The 19,880-nt window shown below is 39.0% G+C and overlaps 1 protein-coding gene and 1 pseudogene across 2 annotated transcripts; one reads left to right on the top strand and one right to left on the bottom strand.

Moving 5' to 3' along the window:
* Positions 1–1,173: 1,173 nt before the first annotated feature.
* On the bottom strand, positions 1,174–19,353 carry tral (LSM14 family protein trailer hitch). Of its 2 annotated transcripts, none has more exons than XM_080269880.1 (7): positions 19,130–19,353; positions 14,228–14,400; positions 11,893–12,067; positions 8,848–9,001; positions 7,039–7,581; positions 5,093–5,248; positions 1,174–2,632 (listed from the first exon to the last, which is right to left on the bottom strand). In XM_080269880.1, exons 1-7 carry the CDS (start codon positions 19,248–19,250, stop codon positions 2,461–2,463), a joined length of 1,494 nt encoding a protein of 497 aa, XP_080126006.1. In that variant the 5' UTR covers positions 19,251–19,353; the 3' UTR covers positions 1,174–2,460. The 2 variants fall into 2 exon arrangements, with proteins under 2 accessions (XP_080126006.1, XP_080126007.1); XM_080269881.1 differs by having other exon boundaries at positions 8,848–8,980.
* LOC145396678 (5S ribosomal RNA) lies at positions 13,889–14,007 on the top strand (annotated as a pseudogene).
* Positions 19,354–19,880: the final 527 nt, after the last annotated feature.

Below are 19,880 nucleotides of genomic sequence, written 5' to 3'. Positions count from 1 at the left end.
ATTTCAGGCAGGAAACAATGCTGGCAAGGAACTGCCAACAAAGTTCTCATCAGTGACATAGTTATTAAACTTTCACCTTTACCCCTTCAGTCTTAACTCTCATGTTTATCTTGTTTCTAATTTTTCCAAGCTTAGGAGGATTAATCCCTTGAGCTATGACCAACGGACCACTTGACCCTGCAGGGCACGGAGAGACCCTTGAAAATACGCTACCCTGGTCAAGCTTGGGAGACTTTCCAAATTGTATCTTTGTGTACTGTATGGAGGGGGGAGGGGGGGGATAAATTTTTGCACTAATTGGGAACTTTCATCAAATTAAATAATCTGATGGCAGCAAGAAATAAAGATACTAACTGAGGTGGTCAAGTTTTGCTTAACATTGTTCAATCTTTCCTGCTACCAGTTAAACCAAATTGTAGTCGTTTTACCATTTAATTTCGCCCACATTTGTCATTTTGCATTAGTTGATCTCTAACAAAAGACACTGTCCTACAGCCTTTCCACAGGAATTTATAACTTAGCATTATATTTTAAGGTTCATCTCTTGTTACATCCACATTCTCAAGATGTAGAGATTGCAGTTTCAGGCAAAGTTGGCATAAACAATACAGTGAACACAAATTTCATTTCAGTACAACCAAACAATATCACATACAGGTAGTCAACATAGAATGTACAATCAAAATTATAGTACAGTACCTACGTCTTCACAGTAGTGTGCAATGCTGATGGGGTCAACCCCTTCAACTTGAACCTAATTTCATTTAATTCTTGCTACCACCAGAATTTTGTTCAGCCCGGGAGTCCTCTAATAATAAGGGAGTTAAGGGTGCCAGTGATTGAGCAGCATGGACAGCCATCATCGAGTGACCAAGGCTGACACATGCAAGCATGCTGGGACCTAACAGTATGATGAAGGCCATAACGCCTCCAGTGTGACGTCTCTCCAAAGTTGATGATCACCCAGTGGAAGAAAGAAAATCTAAAACACCTGCCAACATATAATGAAGGGTAAAGTGAAAATTTGCAACGTGTGCTTTACTGTTTATTGTAAAAATAGATGTTCAAAAGCACTTTTTTTTTTTTGGTTGTGGGTGATGAACTCCACAAATCTTACACAAAGACGATGGAAATGTCTTTCTGCTGCCCTGTGATGGTGCCAATGATGTCTGATGTTGCCAATCAACAAGACAGGGCGGCAGCATTACATAATGGTGTTATCTTAATGTAATCTAGTACAATGCTGGTCCTTGAGTTTTTTCCATTCAGCTTATACTGCATTTTTTTTTTTTTTTTTTTTTTTTTTAATTCTCTGACCTGTTGTCTTATAATCTAAATTCTCCACTGCTTGTTGTTCACTCGACTAAGGCGGATATGAGGGGAGGTTAAGCTTTGCCTTCCCAATTAACAGCTTGTATTAAAAAGGCTTTATAATCCAATAAATTAATTGTAATCTAGGCCACAGTGTCAATTTTCCTGGGTGATGGAATAGTGTCCTATTACAAATAACACTGTCAAAAGAACACTCCTTTTTATATATATACTGTATATGCATATACCAATCTAAACTAATCACTGGCAGGTTCCAATTTCTATTAAGTCTAATTGTCGTAGGAGGGTCCTATTTGTACATTTTTAAACGTTATACCATATGCCAGAAAAAAATTCATACAAATCTAGCAAAAAACAAGTGCTTCCATCCGAAAGCTAAGTAAATAATATCGAACCTACAGAAGACTACAAAATTTGCTGGCTTAAATACCAACATCCATTATCATTAGATACCAAACCTGTTCCAATCCATCAGTCACAAACTTGTCTTATACTTTCCTGGTTCCTTCACTTCCATTCCTCAATCCCATTGTGCATGCCAACTGAATACGTATCATTAATCATTCCAAAACCATTGTAATCCAGTCACATCTTTCCCATTATTTGAACAGGTTATTTCTTCTCTACAAAAGTGGACCATATAAAGAGTACTATCTGGTTAACAGATAAATACATCAGTCTAAATTCTCCAAGTTACTCAAGTCTCTGTAGGCATCCTTTATCATTAACCAAAATACTCAATGTAATACTTTCTAACTTATGTTAGAACCATCACTTTTGTCTGTATTTCAAATCATGTAATATATTCATTTACCTTTACAGACAATATTCAGAAATTGTACAGCAGTTCATTTTAACAGATCCTGAAAGTATACCATAGGCCCACCATTATTAAAGCTTGAATTTCCAATATACAGAACCATCCCCAGAGAAACAAGTGCTGCTCCATCATATGAGTACTTTGTATCGATTCTGGAATTTAAATCCTCGTCTCCAGAGATGGAGGTGCTCCATCACTGTATATTTTGCATCGTTTCAGAAGATTTAACTGTCTTCTTGCCTATTATCCTAGCATGGAATTTCCGACAGTGATGCATTAGAGCTCTCTGGATTTTACCATTCGTTTAACTATTTTGTCGGTGTGGAATTCCTGACAGCGGATGCGTATGAGCTTCCTGCCCCTCCACCTGTGGCTGCCACTGCCCCAGCAGCTGCTGCTGTTCCTCCCCTCTGAGCCACTCCATTCATATTCCCTCCCCGGCTCCCTCCTCGCCCACCTCTGTACCCACCACCACCGCCCCTGAAAATACAAATTATGTTAATACAGGAAAAAACACGTAAAACAGAACACCCCTCCAATTGTGATTGGGTAGCATTTCTGAAAACTGATCATTCATCATCATCATGATCATTTGGATATCCTTTCCCACCCTTGGGCAGGGTGAGGAGAAAACTGAACTGGGCACATTGTAACAACAATTCAATGTGGTTACATCAAGCAGCCACCCAGTTACTCTTGTGTGACTATTTACCCATACTTAACTTGAAACCACTCTACCTAGAGTAAATAACCACTTAAACCACAATATACTTATGTCAATCCACAAAGACAATAAAACATTGTAAAATCACAAGTCAACACATGAACATCCCATACCTAGTGATCAGCACATTATGACCATTTATGCACAATCAAGTGCAGTATCTGTCAATCAAAATGCTCAGATAGGCCTAATAAAGATGGCTATCAATAAAGGTATTCAAAACTTTCAAATGGAATGATTGAATTCCATCATCTTATCAGTACTAGTTAAATCACTTATCATAAATTTCACTACTTCTATAACTAAAATCGATCAACAACTGTCAAAAGTAATTAAAAATTTGAAATAAGCTGATGTAGTTATAACTAATGTTAATGAGGAGACCAGCTGATGGGTATTATTGGATAACTGTCCACTGGCATGGAAGAGGAGCCTATACGTGGTGACCCCATGACCCTAGGTGAAACAGCTCTGGAGTCCACCCAGGAACCTGCACCTTGCCATGGGAAGGACCCTGGTCTGACCCTGGCAAGGCACTGTCTACCACAAGTGTATATATTGTATCATCCCCATAAGATGGCCCCATAGAAGCAGTTGCTTACCTATGTTAGACAGGTCTGCTCAGTCAGAGACTGGGGTTAAGCAACAACTGTTTACATATTTCACTCGATTTTAAACACTTTAGTTCAGATATGAATAGTCATCAAGAACTGTAAAGCACAAACCACAGTGAGGATAATTATGGCATACTGACTCAGTGATGACTGCTCTGGCAGTACACCACAGGGCTGGCATGATTTAAATCAAATGATGTAAAACATACTTTCAATCAGCAACTTTTGAGAGTAAATGTCATAAATACCAAAAATGCATGATTTTACAAGCAGTTATATTTATATACTCATTTATTTGACAAAGTAAATAAATAAATAAATAAATAAAAATACAGTACCATTGATTTAATGTTTATTTCTTTCTAAAATCTTCAGGAATATCAGCAGCTAATTTTATTGCACAAGTTTAAAATTTTAGTTTTAAATAATGAATGGGAAACTAGACTATATTCAGAAAAATTTGACAGCACTGTAATTCACTTGATTATTGCTACATCAATCAGGAATAATCCCATTTCATCTTCTGAGGAAAAGCCGCTAGAACTAATAAATGCAGTAATTCTTTCACTTCTTCCTCTCAGATTGTAGTGAATTCCTGGTCTTACATAAGAAAACTCTATACACTGTAGTTTTATCCTTCCTTATCCGACATTTAGATTGCAGCTACGGTATTTTGGGACAGCTTGAAATAAAGCTTCATGTACTGGTAAATTTTCAGTTTTTCAAATGTACAGCTTTTGATTTTTATTTCTGTAAATTAGTGGATTTATAAATTTGTGACGTTTATGACGTTTATGACATTTATGACATCTGACATGAATATAATCACTCGTCATAAATCATGACACTCATTTCCAATCCTGCACCACGGTATTACCACACAAAAACGTTTTCTCCAAAACGGCATTAAACCAAGCTAGATCATTATATCCCCCTCCCAGAAGGACAAAGTTGATAAAAAAAGAGGGGGAGGGGGGAAAGAATGTGTAAAAATATAATGATTTATCAATCATTCATCCAATCTTCTACTGTCACATGAGGAGCATAAGGCCCTGAAACTAGGCTACTTGTCTACCTACGGCAAGAGGAAGCAGTTGCTCTACTGACTTCACTCAGAAATGAGGAAAAAGGGAAGCAAGAAAGTAGGATTATCCACATACATTAACACACCAAGTCTGCAGAATCCTGGCACCACCTCACAAGCTTAACCATTGGCACTTTCAGTATTCATCTTAAATTAATACTTATGACTTAAAAACAAGGAGAGACAGGATCCACAAACAACGAAACAGGAAGTAGAAGTAGATGAACAGTCAACAGCACATTCACAGAACTTAACCAGTCTGCCTATTCCCACATAAAATTGGGGAATGTAGGATCCAGAAATTGGAAGAAATATAAACAGCATGCCAAGGAAAGTGGGCCATGTAACTGTTTTCCTAATCAATATCCTGACCTTTTTGTCTTTCCACCTAAGGATGGAATAAGGCAGGAACCAGATAAGGAAAGATACAGCACGAAAGCAAGAAAACTGCACAGTCCTTTGAGCCTTCAGAATCCTGGCTGGACCTAAAAACCTGTAACAGCCACAGTTATAATTACCTGTAGTATCCTTGGTTGTAATTATAGTTGCGATAGTAACCTCCTCTGTAGTAGCCCCCACGGCCTCTTGGGTAATAACCTCTTCTGGCAGAGCTCACTCCAAATGTCTCAACGTTTATCTTTCGTTCTAGCCTCCAATCTGGTCTCTGGCTCTTCCTGCCACATGAAAATACAGTTTAGGTAAAGGCATTTGTAAAGGCTTAAATAGATGGGGCTTTTATGCAGTGTATGAGAACTGGGGATTTCATAGCACTTTAGGAAGCGCATACATAAATTAAACCTAAAAACTATAATTACTGGGTATCATCTTTAGTCCGAAAGTGATTAACCTACCAACTTGCCCCTGAATACTAAATCCTTCATAACCACTGCATCATCATCATCATCATCATCATCTAATCCTGTGTTGCCCCATGAGGAGCATAGGTGCTTGGGGTTAGGCAAGTTGGTCATGACAAAGATGTGTGTGACCAGCCTCACTCATCCCCGAGTGGCACTGCGTGAGCAATTAATCCCAACCACCCCTTTGATGTAAACTTGGACAGGCTCAATCCAACTGGAGTGCCTTAATTAACCACTAAACCACCAGGCACCATATCTGGCTTTAAGATTACCACCCAGCATAGCAAATGGTTTCCTGGTGTACAGGAAACCATTTGGCTTGTCACTCAGTGCAGAGTCATCCACAGACAGAAGGAAGAGGAGAGAATGAAGGAAAGAAAGACAGAAGAGGAAGGAAGGAAAGAAGAGAGGAAAGGGAAGCCACCTGAGAGCAGCACTACATCGAGTGAGTGGATAGCCAATGCAAAATTGCATGTGTACAGTATTTTGCTGTACTGTAGCAATCTAATACCTGCCTCTTGTAATATAAATTCACTAAAGTTTCTGTACTCAAATTTTCTGTGGTTGGTAATGCTAGTTAACTCAATTAACAAGATAAGACATGGCGAAAAAAAACTGTCTAAATTTACTAGCCTCAACACCACCTTAACAATCAACATGGCTGAGTGCAGATCCTTGAAAGAGGCCATTGCTGCAATGAACAGACACTGGCAATTATCACTTATGACTAAACTTTGGTAAATTCAAAGAAATGTCAAAATGACGAGGGAATGATGCTGCACACACAACAGGATACTTATCTAATACAGAATGAGTAGCAAATGAGGAGTGCAAGATTATTAAGTTTTAATCAAGAGCTAAGAGTGATTACCTATGAAGCAGTAACACTAGTAAAATTTTGCTTAGCAATGACTATATACAGTATATAGCCATATAATAAATAGGCAACCGAGAAATGACCAGTTTCTCAAAGACCTGCAAATGGCTAAAGATACAAAATAAATTGGCAAAAATCAGCACTTGAAGGTTTTGGTGTCAAATGAGAACAAAAAGGTACACATTGTGGTGTGAAACTGACTAGGAAAGCAAAAATTACCAGTATGCAGACATGATGAAAAATGAATGACAAAAATATTACAGTATCCGCAATGGCAAGTAGATCACCTCCACTTTTGGAAGAACTAAATTTACAAAGGAGGGTTGGCTGAACTACACAGCCTCTTGAAAAAGCACAACTGATTTTCAGAGGAGGGACTTTTCATATGAAATACATTAACAGGAGCCTTTGCAGCTGTAGTCAACAGAAAGACATGCCTCAAGATATAAAGTTGCCTGTAAGAAAAGTCCAGGAAAAAAAAAATTATGGCACCTGCTCAAGGACGACACAGGTTTGAGATTTTTATGTGAGTAAAGAATCAGCAATCACCAAAAGATAATACATTTGAGCTGTATACAAGTCTTTTGTTGTAAGTCACCTTTTTAACCTTACATCTGCAACATCAGCTATTAAATCAACATTAAATTACAGACAATCTTACAATTGCATATATCATCCTGATACAAGACAGTGTCTTAAGTTTGGAAAAATTTTTATGCCTACTTACCCTTTACTGCGTTCTATAGCCTCACAAGAGATAGAGTCGAAGAAAGATTTAGTTTTGTCATAACAGATGGTATCATCCACATCATCTCCCCCAGCAGTCTCGTGCCCGGAGTCATCCTTTTTCTCTCCATTTTCTGTGATCTTTGTTTTGGCAAGCTGGTTCCTTAGCTCCTCAAATTCCTCATTAGCCTGCTCAAAGTCATAATCCTTCTCAAACAGTTGTCTGTCTTGGAACTGCCTCTGTCTGTTCCCTTGGCTGAAGGTTCCACCTCGGCCCCTTTGCCCCGAAGACCGACCTCTTCCCCGCCCTCGTCCCATTCCACCTCTTCCTTGGTACTGCTGGTACTGGTAGTACTGATTACTGCCATAATGTTGCTGGTTTTGGTTTTGCTGTGGATGAGTCTGTTGTGGTTGCTGCTGCTGCTGTTGCTGCTGTTGTTGCTGCTGCTGTTGCGGCTGCTGACCTTGCTGCCCTACAGGCTGCTGTCCTTGTTGGCTGCTTCGTCGACCCTGACCTTGACCTTGGTTGCCATTTCGTTGTTGTCTGGGATGTAAACACATCTATTAAACCCATATTCTAGTTGACATAAGATGCTTCATTACACTTCTTCCACAATGCTTTATTCTATCCATTTCACCTGAACACTGTCTATGCTTTAAATACTATTTTAGCAGTCTGCATCAGTAATATGCCAAGGATATTAAGCTGTAATAGGCAAAATAAATCTCTTAGATGGCACTGCAAATGCCGAAGTGAACAACAATATGAACCTGTGACAAACTATCTGTGTAGAATTCAAATTCTGCAATTTGTGACCTCTAAAACCAATACCATACAGTACAAAACCTTAATCAATTTTACCATCACCAGTTGCTCTGTGAATAATTCTTTATCCTTTCAATCCACATTTTTTCCTTGCCCAACATATTAGTATTCATGGTACCTCCTTACAATATTCAAGGGAAACTCCTGCTTTCTCTGGGATTATGGTAGGTATTAACATTAAAATTATTTAGCCTCCTTGTGACAAAATTATGATTAAAACATGTAATATGATCAACAATATCTACAGTTATTCTACAATACCTGGCCAAGAGCCAGTGCTGCCACACCACCAGATATTAGCCATTAGCTAGCTGTCAAGAAAGTTTTTCCATAATAAAATATAATTTAAATATCTCTAATAGTCCTAATATATTTCCAGTGCTCCAACTTAAATTTCAATTGGTCCTCTAGATTAGTACTCATACTAAATGTTCTATGAAACCCAATAATGAAAACATCAAAACCTTCCATCACTATTGTCTATATTACCAAACAATGTACCAGTACTAATATGCTAAAATTAGGAAAATCTTTCACAGCAGTATACTGTATAATAAACTGAATAGTAATGGCTGTGAACAGGAGAAATGAGCAAAGGAGAGAAACTAGGATGGGGAGAGCATTATTCATATATGGAATACAGAAAGAGGACTGAAGAAAAGAGAGAGATGACTAACATTAGTGAAAAACTGATGGGAAGACTAGGAACAAACCTCACACATCATCCCATCTATCCTCCTGTGGGGACTAGCAGGAAAGGGGGATGGACAGAAACGTACAGAGGAGATTGAGGGCTTGCTTCTGATAATACAAGATAATGGCAAGATAGAGAAAATGGGGAAGGAAATGAAACTAGGCCTGGATAAACGAGGGCTAGGAATGACCAACAAACACAAGTCACTCTGTCTTCTCATGCTGTTCGTCCTCCCCTTCCCTCCTACCAACCCACCTCCCTTTTTTACATGTTTTCCAAGACCCACCCACCTATCCTGCTGTGGCTGACGCTGCTGCTGGGGGGACTTCTTCTTGTCCTCGCGGGGTGGTGGAGGGGACACCTGCACCCCAGCATCTGACACTGGCGACTTGCGGGCCGTTGGCGTTGATGACCGCGACCCTACTAGGATGTCCGACAGCATACCAGCAATGATAAAACTAAAGTCAGTAACACATCATTCATACTCTCTACCACTAATCTGGAAGTTCTGTACCTTAATAGCTCTGCTATGAAGTTTCGCAGCATCAGTAGTCCTCCCGAGTACACACAAAATTTCTGCATGTTAACAGCTTAAAATGAGATGCAGCAAGACAGGCTAACCCTTCTGATGATATGTAAAAAACTGCATCATTATATTAAGCCATTTGTACGCATGAAATTTCTCTAAACCTAACAGGACCCTGTGGACTCCCTGTATCATGTCAAGACTACAGACCTGAAGACAGGCTACTGTAGTACTACAGTACATGCTGAATAACAATGTATACTACAGTAATTACACGGACCATCAACTTTGAACTTCCTGATGTCTTCATGAAAATCCCAACACTGCAAATTGATCTGCTTAAAGATGGCATCAGATTATGTACTGCTCAAAAAGTACAATATCGCAGATACTGTATTTAAATTTACTTTATCCATTACAAATTGTGTACATGGTAAAGCTGATATTTTTGGAAGTTTGATACACCCATTTCAGAACTGATTATAAATTTACCTGGGATGGCCATAACTAAACCTTTTTTACTGTCCTTCTCATTGGTGCTTCCTCTTATACCTAACTTTACAAATTGGTTAAAAAAATAAAATAAAAATAAAAATCCAAATACAGTACAGCCAACCTACTTCTCCCCACCTTCTACAATCTAATATAACCACTCAGACTATGGTAAACTTCCAGAGGTCTCTGCTTAACCTACTGGGATGTATTACAGTAAACTATAAGTTTTACTAAATATGGTCCATTAGTATTGTCAATCTTTACACAGGTCATATCACTAGAACTTTATCCCCATGAGTACAGTTACTAATGTTATAATGTACTACTTTTACCATTAGGCTATTCTCATCTCCTTAGACATTTAATAAGGGTGAGAAAAGGGGGAAGGGGGGGTCAACAAATATCATTTAACCTCTTCTCACTTAAGTTAAAATTTACTGAAGGTCATAAGTAAACTTTCAAATGGCATTGTAAGCTAGTCATTAGCATCCAGTGATTCAGGAAGTAATACATTTCAAACAATTTTTGTTAAATAATTACTTTTCATTTCCAGCTGAAAACCTAAAGAAATTAACAAATTTCCACTATAGTGAAATAACATGTTTATTAATCCCCTCAAATTTCTTCAAACTGTCTTTACCAATTTCCTTTAAGGATTCAACTCTATCAAAAATCTAACCCTGCAACTGCCATTAGTGTTACGTAGTTTACTGTATTCTACATACTAAACAGGTACTGTACTACATGCACAAATATCCTATATATGGTGAACTGATGTTCCAAAAGTGACTACTCCAGCACTAGGTTAAATTTTCAACAACAACTGTGCATTTATTACTACTGTGCAGGTTACATTCAGCACCAAATTATACAGGGGATGTCCCAGGAAATATGAAACATCAGGATATTCCTGGGCAAACTAGCCAAAACATGCTTCAAAAACATGGAGACAATGCTAAACCATTACCAAGCCACACTTCCAGAATGACCTTATGGGTGAATTAAGAGATCAATTACGGGAGCATCTTTGCCCATAAAGTGATCCAGAATTGTAGCTCCCTAATAGGTGAGAAATGAATCCATGCTGACATAGCATTTATTATTCAAATTAGCCTAGGAATTACTCCTGTAGTTTGGTACACATTTCTGGGGACATTCTGTATATATACCAGTTTGGGGTCAATAAAAACAATCAATGCTGAAGTGCAACCATCACCTACAGGAACACTTAGGAACAAATGCCAAATTTCAAGTCTATGAACAATGTCAACTTACCACTAGCCTAATCAAAGCTAAAAATCTTTCTGTCTCAAGTGCCTGGAGACTGGTCAATGTATGAACAATCCCTGAGCACAATACTGGCTATCTGCACCACCAATGACAATATTACTGTTCATATTCATTCACCATACTGGTACTTTAAAAAATAATTATATGCAATTGCTTATTAATTGCTGCATCCAACACACGTATCACTGCCACATACTTAGATCTGCACCTTTTTCAGTAATGGATAAAGTTTTGAAAAGCAATAAAAATGAAACCACCAACTTCTATAGCTATGAAGTCTACAACAAACTAGTTATGGGCTGCCACTCATCCTCACAATTTAGTTTCTATTCACCATATATGCAACGACTGTGGATTTTTAATCCATTTTAACCATTTCACTGATTTATGCACTTTCAGGAATTCCATTCTGGCTCTTGTAAAACATTCTAATCGTCTGACAGAAGTCCTCACCTGAGTTAAATCATCAGCTTTCTCCACCCTCCTAACATTCAGCAATTTCTCTGCCATCCATATATCTTACCCCTCAATACCAAGCTGTCTCAGTTCTTATTTCCTTCCTTCAAACTGGCTGACAAACTGAGACCGTATGCTGCTAATATAACTTGCTAGCAGGAATTAAACTCAGAAGGAAATATTTTCCTTACTTTTGTGCCAGTGACAAAACTGAACTGTTCAGTACAATACTAACACCCTAGGAGTTACTTTCCCACAATTCCATTCTTCCATATTATACACGATAATATACAGTAATATTCATTGTCTGGTGCCAATTCACTAAGATAGAAACTAAAATGTCCGAGTTCTAGCACGATGAAATGTGTCGTCTGGTCAAACACGATGACTATCGAGTGGCACTTGTTCCTACCTGGTTGTTGTAGTGCATGTGTACCAGACTGGGGTGGGGGACCAATGGGACCTGGGACGGCCACGGAGCCTGACTGTGCCTCCAGATTACCAACACTACTACCACCACCACCGCCACCACCACCACCACTACCGCCGCCCACGTTACTCAACTCACTGGGCTGTGATGTTGAGCCCACCGGGAACCCCCCAGTTCCCGGAATACCTTGCTGGGTCATTGACTGGCCATAAGCACCATAAGACAACCCACCCAGGCCACCCCCAATGGGACCCAGGGATTGCCTAGAGAACGGAGCCGCTTGAAAAGATGAAGGAACTGCAGGGGCTGAGTGCTGAAAACAGAGAGAAGTTCAAAAACAATACTTTGTGGTAGTTGTCATTATCATTCTGAATATTTTTCCTACCTAAGGGCAAGACAAGACATTATCATCCAGAATGGAGGAAGGTATAAAAGTGGGAGAACTACAAACAGCATGCACACAAAAATGAACCACACAAATTTTAGCTCCTGCAAACACAGTTTTACCTTTTGGTAGTACTGTACTGTAATTACAACCTATCAGTCTAGCAAAGAATTCACCACTTTTTAGTATACCGAACATGTGCTTCGTAAACCTTTACAACAATAAACCTTTCATTCAATCAGATAACAGTCACACACATACAGTATTTACGGTACACTTACTGTGACCAAAATCACTAGGCATGACTACAGTATTTTTTTGTTTTTTCTTCCCTGGAATAAGGGCTGGGTTAAAACTATGATTCTATATTCCTTAACCCAAGACTGATTTTTTTTTTTTTTTTTTTATGTGAGGAAGAAGGAACCAAAAACAATGAGCCCACAATACTGTTCCCTCCAAGTTATATAGCTTAACTATCAGAAGACAGGAATGCAGCTTCCTATTTTAAAGTTAGTCATTAGAGAGAGAGAGTCAAGATGGGAAAAAATAAAATAAACAAAAGCCCTGCTGGACTTTATTGCCCAATTTCTAAAACGTTTGATATGGCGACAGCATTTGTACACAAAATTCCAACAACAATTTGGTACTAAGTTATGATCAAAATAACTTTTTAAAGCCATTTCTGAGGTTTGGCATGAATTTACTTCATTTTTCTAGCTGATCAGAGAACTGCATCCTTAAGAACCAAACCAAGAGACAAGACCTTCTATGGTCTATCTATCTATCTATAGCCCGACGCCCTAATCCCGCAAAGGGTGGCCGCAGACAAAACGCCTCCAAGTCACTCTGTCACCCACCATTTGACTCCCCTCCCCCCAACTTACCCCCCCCTCCCTCATATACCTCTCAACTCCATCCCTCCACCTCATCCTCGGTCTACCCCTCCCTCTCCCTCCCTCCACCTCACCTACATACACCCTCTTAGTCAGTCTTTCATTCTCCATTCTCTCCACATGTCCAAACCACCTCAGTGTATTTCTCCTAATCTTTTCAACCACATGGTACCTTCTATGGTAACTTCACTTTTTCTTTTTTTACTACAGGTACAGACCCCCCTACCATATATAGGGTAAAAAACACCTGAAAGAAAAAGCATCAATCTACAGAATAAACAGGTGTACTCCTGGTAACCAGGATTGCAGTGTACCAATTTGAGGCCTTTATGTACTGCCATGTTTACCATGTATTGCCTGAATAAGCATATGTTTTCAGTAGCAGTCATCTGTAATGATCCCCTTTATACAGTCAAAGAACTTGCATTTTTTTTATCAATATGTTCCGTGATGACCAAAATCTTTTGTGGTACCATACATTTTAGGCACCACATGTTAGAAATGTCTATTTTAGGTACTGAAATCGTAAAATAATACCAAATACCTTACTAAGATTATGTTATTTAGTAACAGTCAACAGTAATGAGAATCATCCAGTAATGAAAAGGTCTGGGTGCTTGGCTGCCTCATAGAGTGGGGTTAACTGGCACCCACCTTGTTTTATTTCTAAGTAGGTTCTTGTATCCTTAAGTATGTGTCTGGTTCCAAAAGGTAGTCCTAAAAAAGCCCTTTAAAAACCTTTTTCACTTTTTCCGAATTCCTGCAATCTCTATAATAACGACCAAATTGAGGTCAACATTGTGCCCAGCTGCCCCATCTTACAGTATATTTAACCCCTAGTGTCTGATAACTCTTCTGTATCTACCATACCACGTTCAGTACACCGCTTCCCGTCCGATCAGCGAAGTTAAGCAACGTTGGGTCTGGTTAGTACTTGGATGGGTGACCGCCTGGGAACACCAGATGCTGTTGGCATCCCTACGTGTCAAGTGGGGTTGGTGGAGGATTAGTGCCCCTCCCTGTAAAACAATTAACTCTAAGCCGTTGGCCACCCCGTTTGGGATACATGGCGTCTGGCAATGAATGAATGAATGAATCTACAATGGTAATGTTAAATTCCCTAAAGATATGCTGTAATGTAATGATCATCTAGACATACTTCACTGCATACTATTTTCTGGCAGATTTCCCCCACCTGGACAATTGCCGGGTCATTGTGTAGTCCACCTGGGAGGGTTGGCTGCTTGGGGGTGTCGCATACTTCAATCTTCTTTATGTCAGTCCCTCGGAAAATTATATATTCATACACCTCATCTCTGGCAGGAACTGGCATCTCAGTCGGACGATCCTCAGTACCAAACGATCTCACTGTAAACAATGTGGTTTGCATTATTAGCAGAGGACAACCTACAAAAGTATCTCACTATAAACATTTCATGGACATGAAAATCAGTTTCCTTTGACAGATCTACTGAGCTGGTATGTATCATTTTATACTTATAATGTCTCCAATATGCTTGTATGTGTCAAGCTTGGTCACCTATTAGCTGCTCTCCACACTGCTTGATCTCCAGCAGCCTCTCTATTCCGTCCCTTATCTCCAAGGTCACGCTATGACCTCAACCCAGGTCTTTTTGGTCCACCTCTTGCAACCCCACCCCAAAGGTTCATACTTAACTAACAAATCCCAGAGTACTGTGATGATAAATCCCAATGAGGATGCTGCTACTCTGGCTATGCTGACACTTGTAACAGAGTACTGAAGTGGAATACTACCGAAAAAAGAAAAACTAACTAATGTGGCTTGACAGGAAGGAGATATCAACTGGTCAGAGCTTAATTTGGAGGAACTAAAAACCACAAGGTACCATAGTGAATATAACTTTGCAAATCCCCAAACCATCTGTCAAGCACTGTTTTTCATATTCCTGATGGGCATATATATTACCACATCAGGAAGTCCATGACCTTGACCGAGTGGCAGTGTTCAATGTGAACACAAGATGGTCAAACCACAGCTAATCCATTAGCCTACACTGTACTAGGCCACACCAGCATTTTCAAAATCGAGTTTTCTAGAATAACATTTATATTACATGATTAACTTGCACAAAAACAAGCACGACAATTTCTGTAATTAATCACAGTACAGTATTAGCACTGATTTGACCCTGATTACTGCCGAAAATCTTTCGGCTCCAAACTGTCATGCTTATCTGCAAATCTTTCCAAAAATATCATCCAGAATAGTGGTGGAAGGTGATGGTGACCATCATCCACTCACTTGATGTAGTGCTGCCTACTTCTTCCTTCACTTTTATTACTTTTTCTGTTTGTCCTCTATCTTCCTATTTCTCCCATGTTTCCTGTCATGTTTTATTATATATATGCTCCTTACTTTTCAGGCGACTTTACACTGAGTGACAAGCCAAATGGTTTCCTGTAAGCCAGGATACCATTTACAATACTGAATGGTAACCATATAACCAACTCACACATGTTCCCTATGTGTCAAGTGGGTTGGCAGGTTAGTGCCCCTCCCCGTAAAACAACTACTGTAACTCAAAGACAAATGACCACGTCTTTAGGGATTATGGTGTCTGGTTCTGGACAAACAGGGAAGTTTCAAATGTCCTCATGAAGGAAAATTGCAATTCTGGAAAAAAAAAAAAAAAGTCTCAAGACCAAGGCTTTATTCAGCATACAAGAATGTCCTAGTAATGAAGGGGATAAGAAAAGTTGATCTAACCCTTCCAGCTCAAAGTCTAAGCTGAATAAAGTTTCCTATAAACATGCATAACCAAAACTAAATCACTTGAGTGAATATTTTATGCACTATCCTGCTCTCCCTGGTATTCGCAAATTCATCCAATCCCTTTATTTCTACCCTGCAACCTGTAGCTACAGCCCGAGGATATTTTATTTTGTTCCCGATCTAGATTTTTAACCAAATCTTAAAACATTTGTCATCATCTAATCCAGTGTTGTCCAATAAGAAGCACACAAGGCCAGGGCTAGGCAAGTTGGTCCTGAAGGGGCTATCGCACGGGAGACTTTTGGACGTCCAAATTTGCCCCCGCGGGAGGGTCGTGGACGTCCATGGGTGGAAGGCCACCTGACCCATTCATGGACGTCCACGGTGACCCTCTTCTGTTAATTCAAAACAGTCAGTAAACTTTGTACTTTTAATATTTCTGTTTGTCATAGAAACTTTTCATATACAGTATACCAAAATGTGGTAAATATGATGGAATGTGGATTGATTGTTTACATGAGAGGCCCACATACGTTGGAAAGGCATACTCGGGAAGAAAGCACTAATGTGCAGATTTCTATACTGGATGCTTTCTTCTCTCCGTGGCAGCCATTTTCTCATCCACAATGTCCTCCTTTCTCTTCTTCCAGAGGCTTCTTCCTCTTCCTGCAGGGTTAGGACTGCAGCACCCATTACAAATGTCACAATCTAGGTTCATGTCCCTTGTGGTTGTTGATAAACAAGTCATCTGCTAGGGAGTTGGAAGTGACCTCCCAGTCGCGTGGGATGAACTCGATAAAGAAGAAGGTGGTCGTCGACGTCCACAGTGTGATAGGGTATGGATGTCCAAGCTCGGTTTGGATGTCCATTTTGTGCTGCACAAAACGTTGACGGGTCCCCGTGTGATACCCGCTTGACATTTAAGATTAGCGACCAGCCTCGCTCATCCCTAAGTGGCATTACATAGGCAATAAACCCCAACTACCCCTAGAATATAAACCTACACAGACTCAATCCAGCTGGAATGCCTTAATTAATCCACTAAACCACCAGACACCATAGTTTTGTTACATGGTTACAGGTACCACCCAGTGCAATAAATGGTTTCCTGGTGTACAGGAAAGAATTTGGCTTGTTACTTAGTGTAAAGTCACCTGCAGACAGAAGGAAGAGGAAAGAATGAAGGAAAGACAGACTGACAAGGAAGGAAGGAAAGAAGAAAGGAAGAGAAGAGAACAGTCATCTGAGAGCAGCACTACACTGAGTGGATGGTGAGCATCCTTACCTACCACATGAAAGGTTTTACAGACAGCCGGAATTATTGTATAGCTTTCATTCACCCTCTCTATAGAAGGGATCTTGGTCAATATTTACTTAATGGCCTCCTAAGTTTTCATGGTTTTCTTTCACAAGCTTGTTTTTGTTCCATGCTGAAGGCTGTTAGAAAGTTTTTACATATTAAACTAAAGGTAGCATTGTCTAATCAAATAAAAAAGGGAAAACTATACAGAATGTAGATGACCTTACTTCACCATGTGCAACCACAAATGGCACCCATCCCTTAAAAAAAAAAAAAAAAAAAAAAAAAAAAAAAAAGTAACTGCAGGAGGACAGACGAGGGTAGTTTAATATATAAAAACCACTTTTCTGACAATCTCCAGCATCAAATCATCCCACACAGGATAAAAACAAATTGGTGATGTAAAAAGCTACCAAAAAATACTAACAGAGGTCTCCAAGTTGGAACTCTATACAGGAAGAATAAAATGAAAGATGGGCTATCCCACAAACTAAAGTGGTAAAAAGATAATGACAGTAAGATGGCATATGCTACAACGAGAAGGTTTTAAATTTGGAAAAAAAAAAAAAAAAAAAATGCAATTTTGAGTTACGTTCCTCTACTGTATTTTAGTCCATTATTGATAGCAAACTAGTTATGATATCAAATACTGCACATTCACCTTTAGTCAGGTTAAGGATATCAACGTGGTTGTGGGAATGACGTGGTTAATGTTATGGCACACGAAACTTATTCCGGTATTATTTTGCAGGCTACCAATACGCGGTTCAGGGATATTACCACCAGACGCATAGTATGATACCTAACTCTACAGTAAGCATTCTGCTGCAGCAGGTAAGGTTAGATTAGGTCCAGAAAAATATACTGCACAACCTAGGGGGTGTATTGGCAACTCCACTTATCCATTAACTACTTTCACAAAACAGGTGGAATTACACTATGCCCATCCCTGAATGCAAAAAGAGGTTGGCATGATTTACTTCCTGGAATCACTTAAATGACAAATGCAAAAATATTTGTTAAAATAGTCTACATGACACTAAACAAAAGCTTGAGGCCACCCAGCAATAGAATTAGGGGGAAAATACAAATTTTTTATTAGATTAAGATAAAGCTGGAAAATACTGTACTATGATAGGGCCAATATTTAACTAATTTTATCCAACACGCAAGTCATTCATTAAAAATAAGGGTGGTGTAAATTTCATTGTACTGTATTTTCAATGAAAGCAAAGTTAATCAAGTTACTTGTAATCTTTTGAAACTACGGTAAGAAAATATACATATCACGGAAAAAAAAAAAAAAAAAAAAAATCTTCAATTACCTCCCCCTTAAAAAAAATTCCCAGCAGTTTTCTCTTGCAATGTACATACATGAGGCAATAAAATCATAAAACTGGCACAAAATGTTAAGCTGCAAAATTTATCAAACAAGTCTTTTAAATGACCAGACCTTAGTACAGCATAATCACTAGTTACAGAAGTATGTCGTTAGGCCTACAAAACATTTACAATATTAAATACAATATATAATTTGAAATGCCATTGGATACTCTCAAATTGCCAAGCCACTAATAAAGTAAATACTGCATACACTCAAGATAACAATACGACAGACTTTACAATGTAAAAATCAATAATATTCATGCAATTACAAGGTTAATTTTAAGTCGAACAAACTGCTTTTTCAAGCGAGAGGTGGACGAGGAGGGGGAGTGGCGTCCCAAACAACATTGTCAAACATTAATTCGATACACACATTTCAGCTACATGCCACAGGTCACTCCTGCACAGCAAATACCAAGAGAAATTCAGCTTGAGGAGTATAAAACCAAAATCAAAATGAATCCAAATATACTCCGGGCTATGCGTCAAGAATCTACGACTTAAAATCAAGCTTAAAACAATGACGTCCGGGCTTTAAAAACGAACCTCCCATTATAACTACGGCCCATATATACTATCAAGAAAGAAATGGCGGCTACGACGTGAGGAAAAAGTTTTAATCATATAGGTAAACAAACGTCAACAAACCAACTGACCCTTGGCCAGAGCGATGATCGACTCCTGGGCGTCGATGGTGTATAATATGCCTTCATATCGGATTTCTGACTTGGATATTAGGCTGATCTTGCTGCCGAGGAAGGGTATCGGTCCACTCATGGCTGCTAATCACTATATGGCTCGCTACTACACCGATGTCTTTCGATATTCGCTACGATTTGAACGTTTTCTCGGTCATTGTGTTTGAGGAAGACTACCGGGCTGTGACGTCATGGGTCAAAAACCGGAAGAATTTATAGCTTCGGCTTTCTCAGAGGTTTTACAATTATTGTGAAGAACTGAACGATATTTTTGTGATATCCATATGTTAATCTAAGGCTATCTAAAACGGCAAAATTGGACATTATTCTTGCTTGCATTGTTTGCAAAGTCTTCAAAGAAACCTTGCTAACATGTTCCAATAATGTAGGGAAAGTAAAAGAGTACCTTCGTGGGACACAAACTGCGACGCACCAATATATTGAAATTTATTTCTAACTTTCTAATTAGCTGAATCAATTAACAAAGCACGAAGGATTTATAATACTGCTATCGGGTTAGGCTATAACAAAAAATTGGCATTCTATGATCACTATCGCCTACTCATGAACATATTAATTTAATAAACGTTTATCAACAGCTTCAGTCTTTATTGGTGAGGTGTTATTTACCTACAAAGATAATGATAAGGACCAACAGCTGACATTCATTTAGGCATGAGATGGCCAAAGTAATTGAGAAATTGTACGT

This window comes from Coenobita brevimanus, chromosome 38 (assembly GCF_032717465.1).
Source record: "Coenobita brevimanus isolate Jiangsu-jjx chromosome 38, ASM3271746v2, whole genome shotgun sequence".
NCBI lineage: Eukaryota > Metazoa > Arthropoda > Malacostraca > Decapoda > Coenobitidae > Coenobita > Coenobita brevimanus.
The sequence above is the reverse complement of the archived record's forward strand: the minus strand, read 5'-3'. Positions and strand labels throughout refer to the sequence as shown.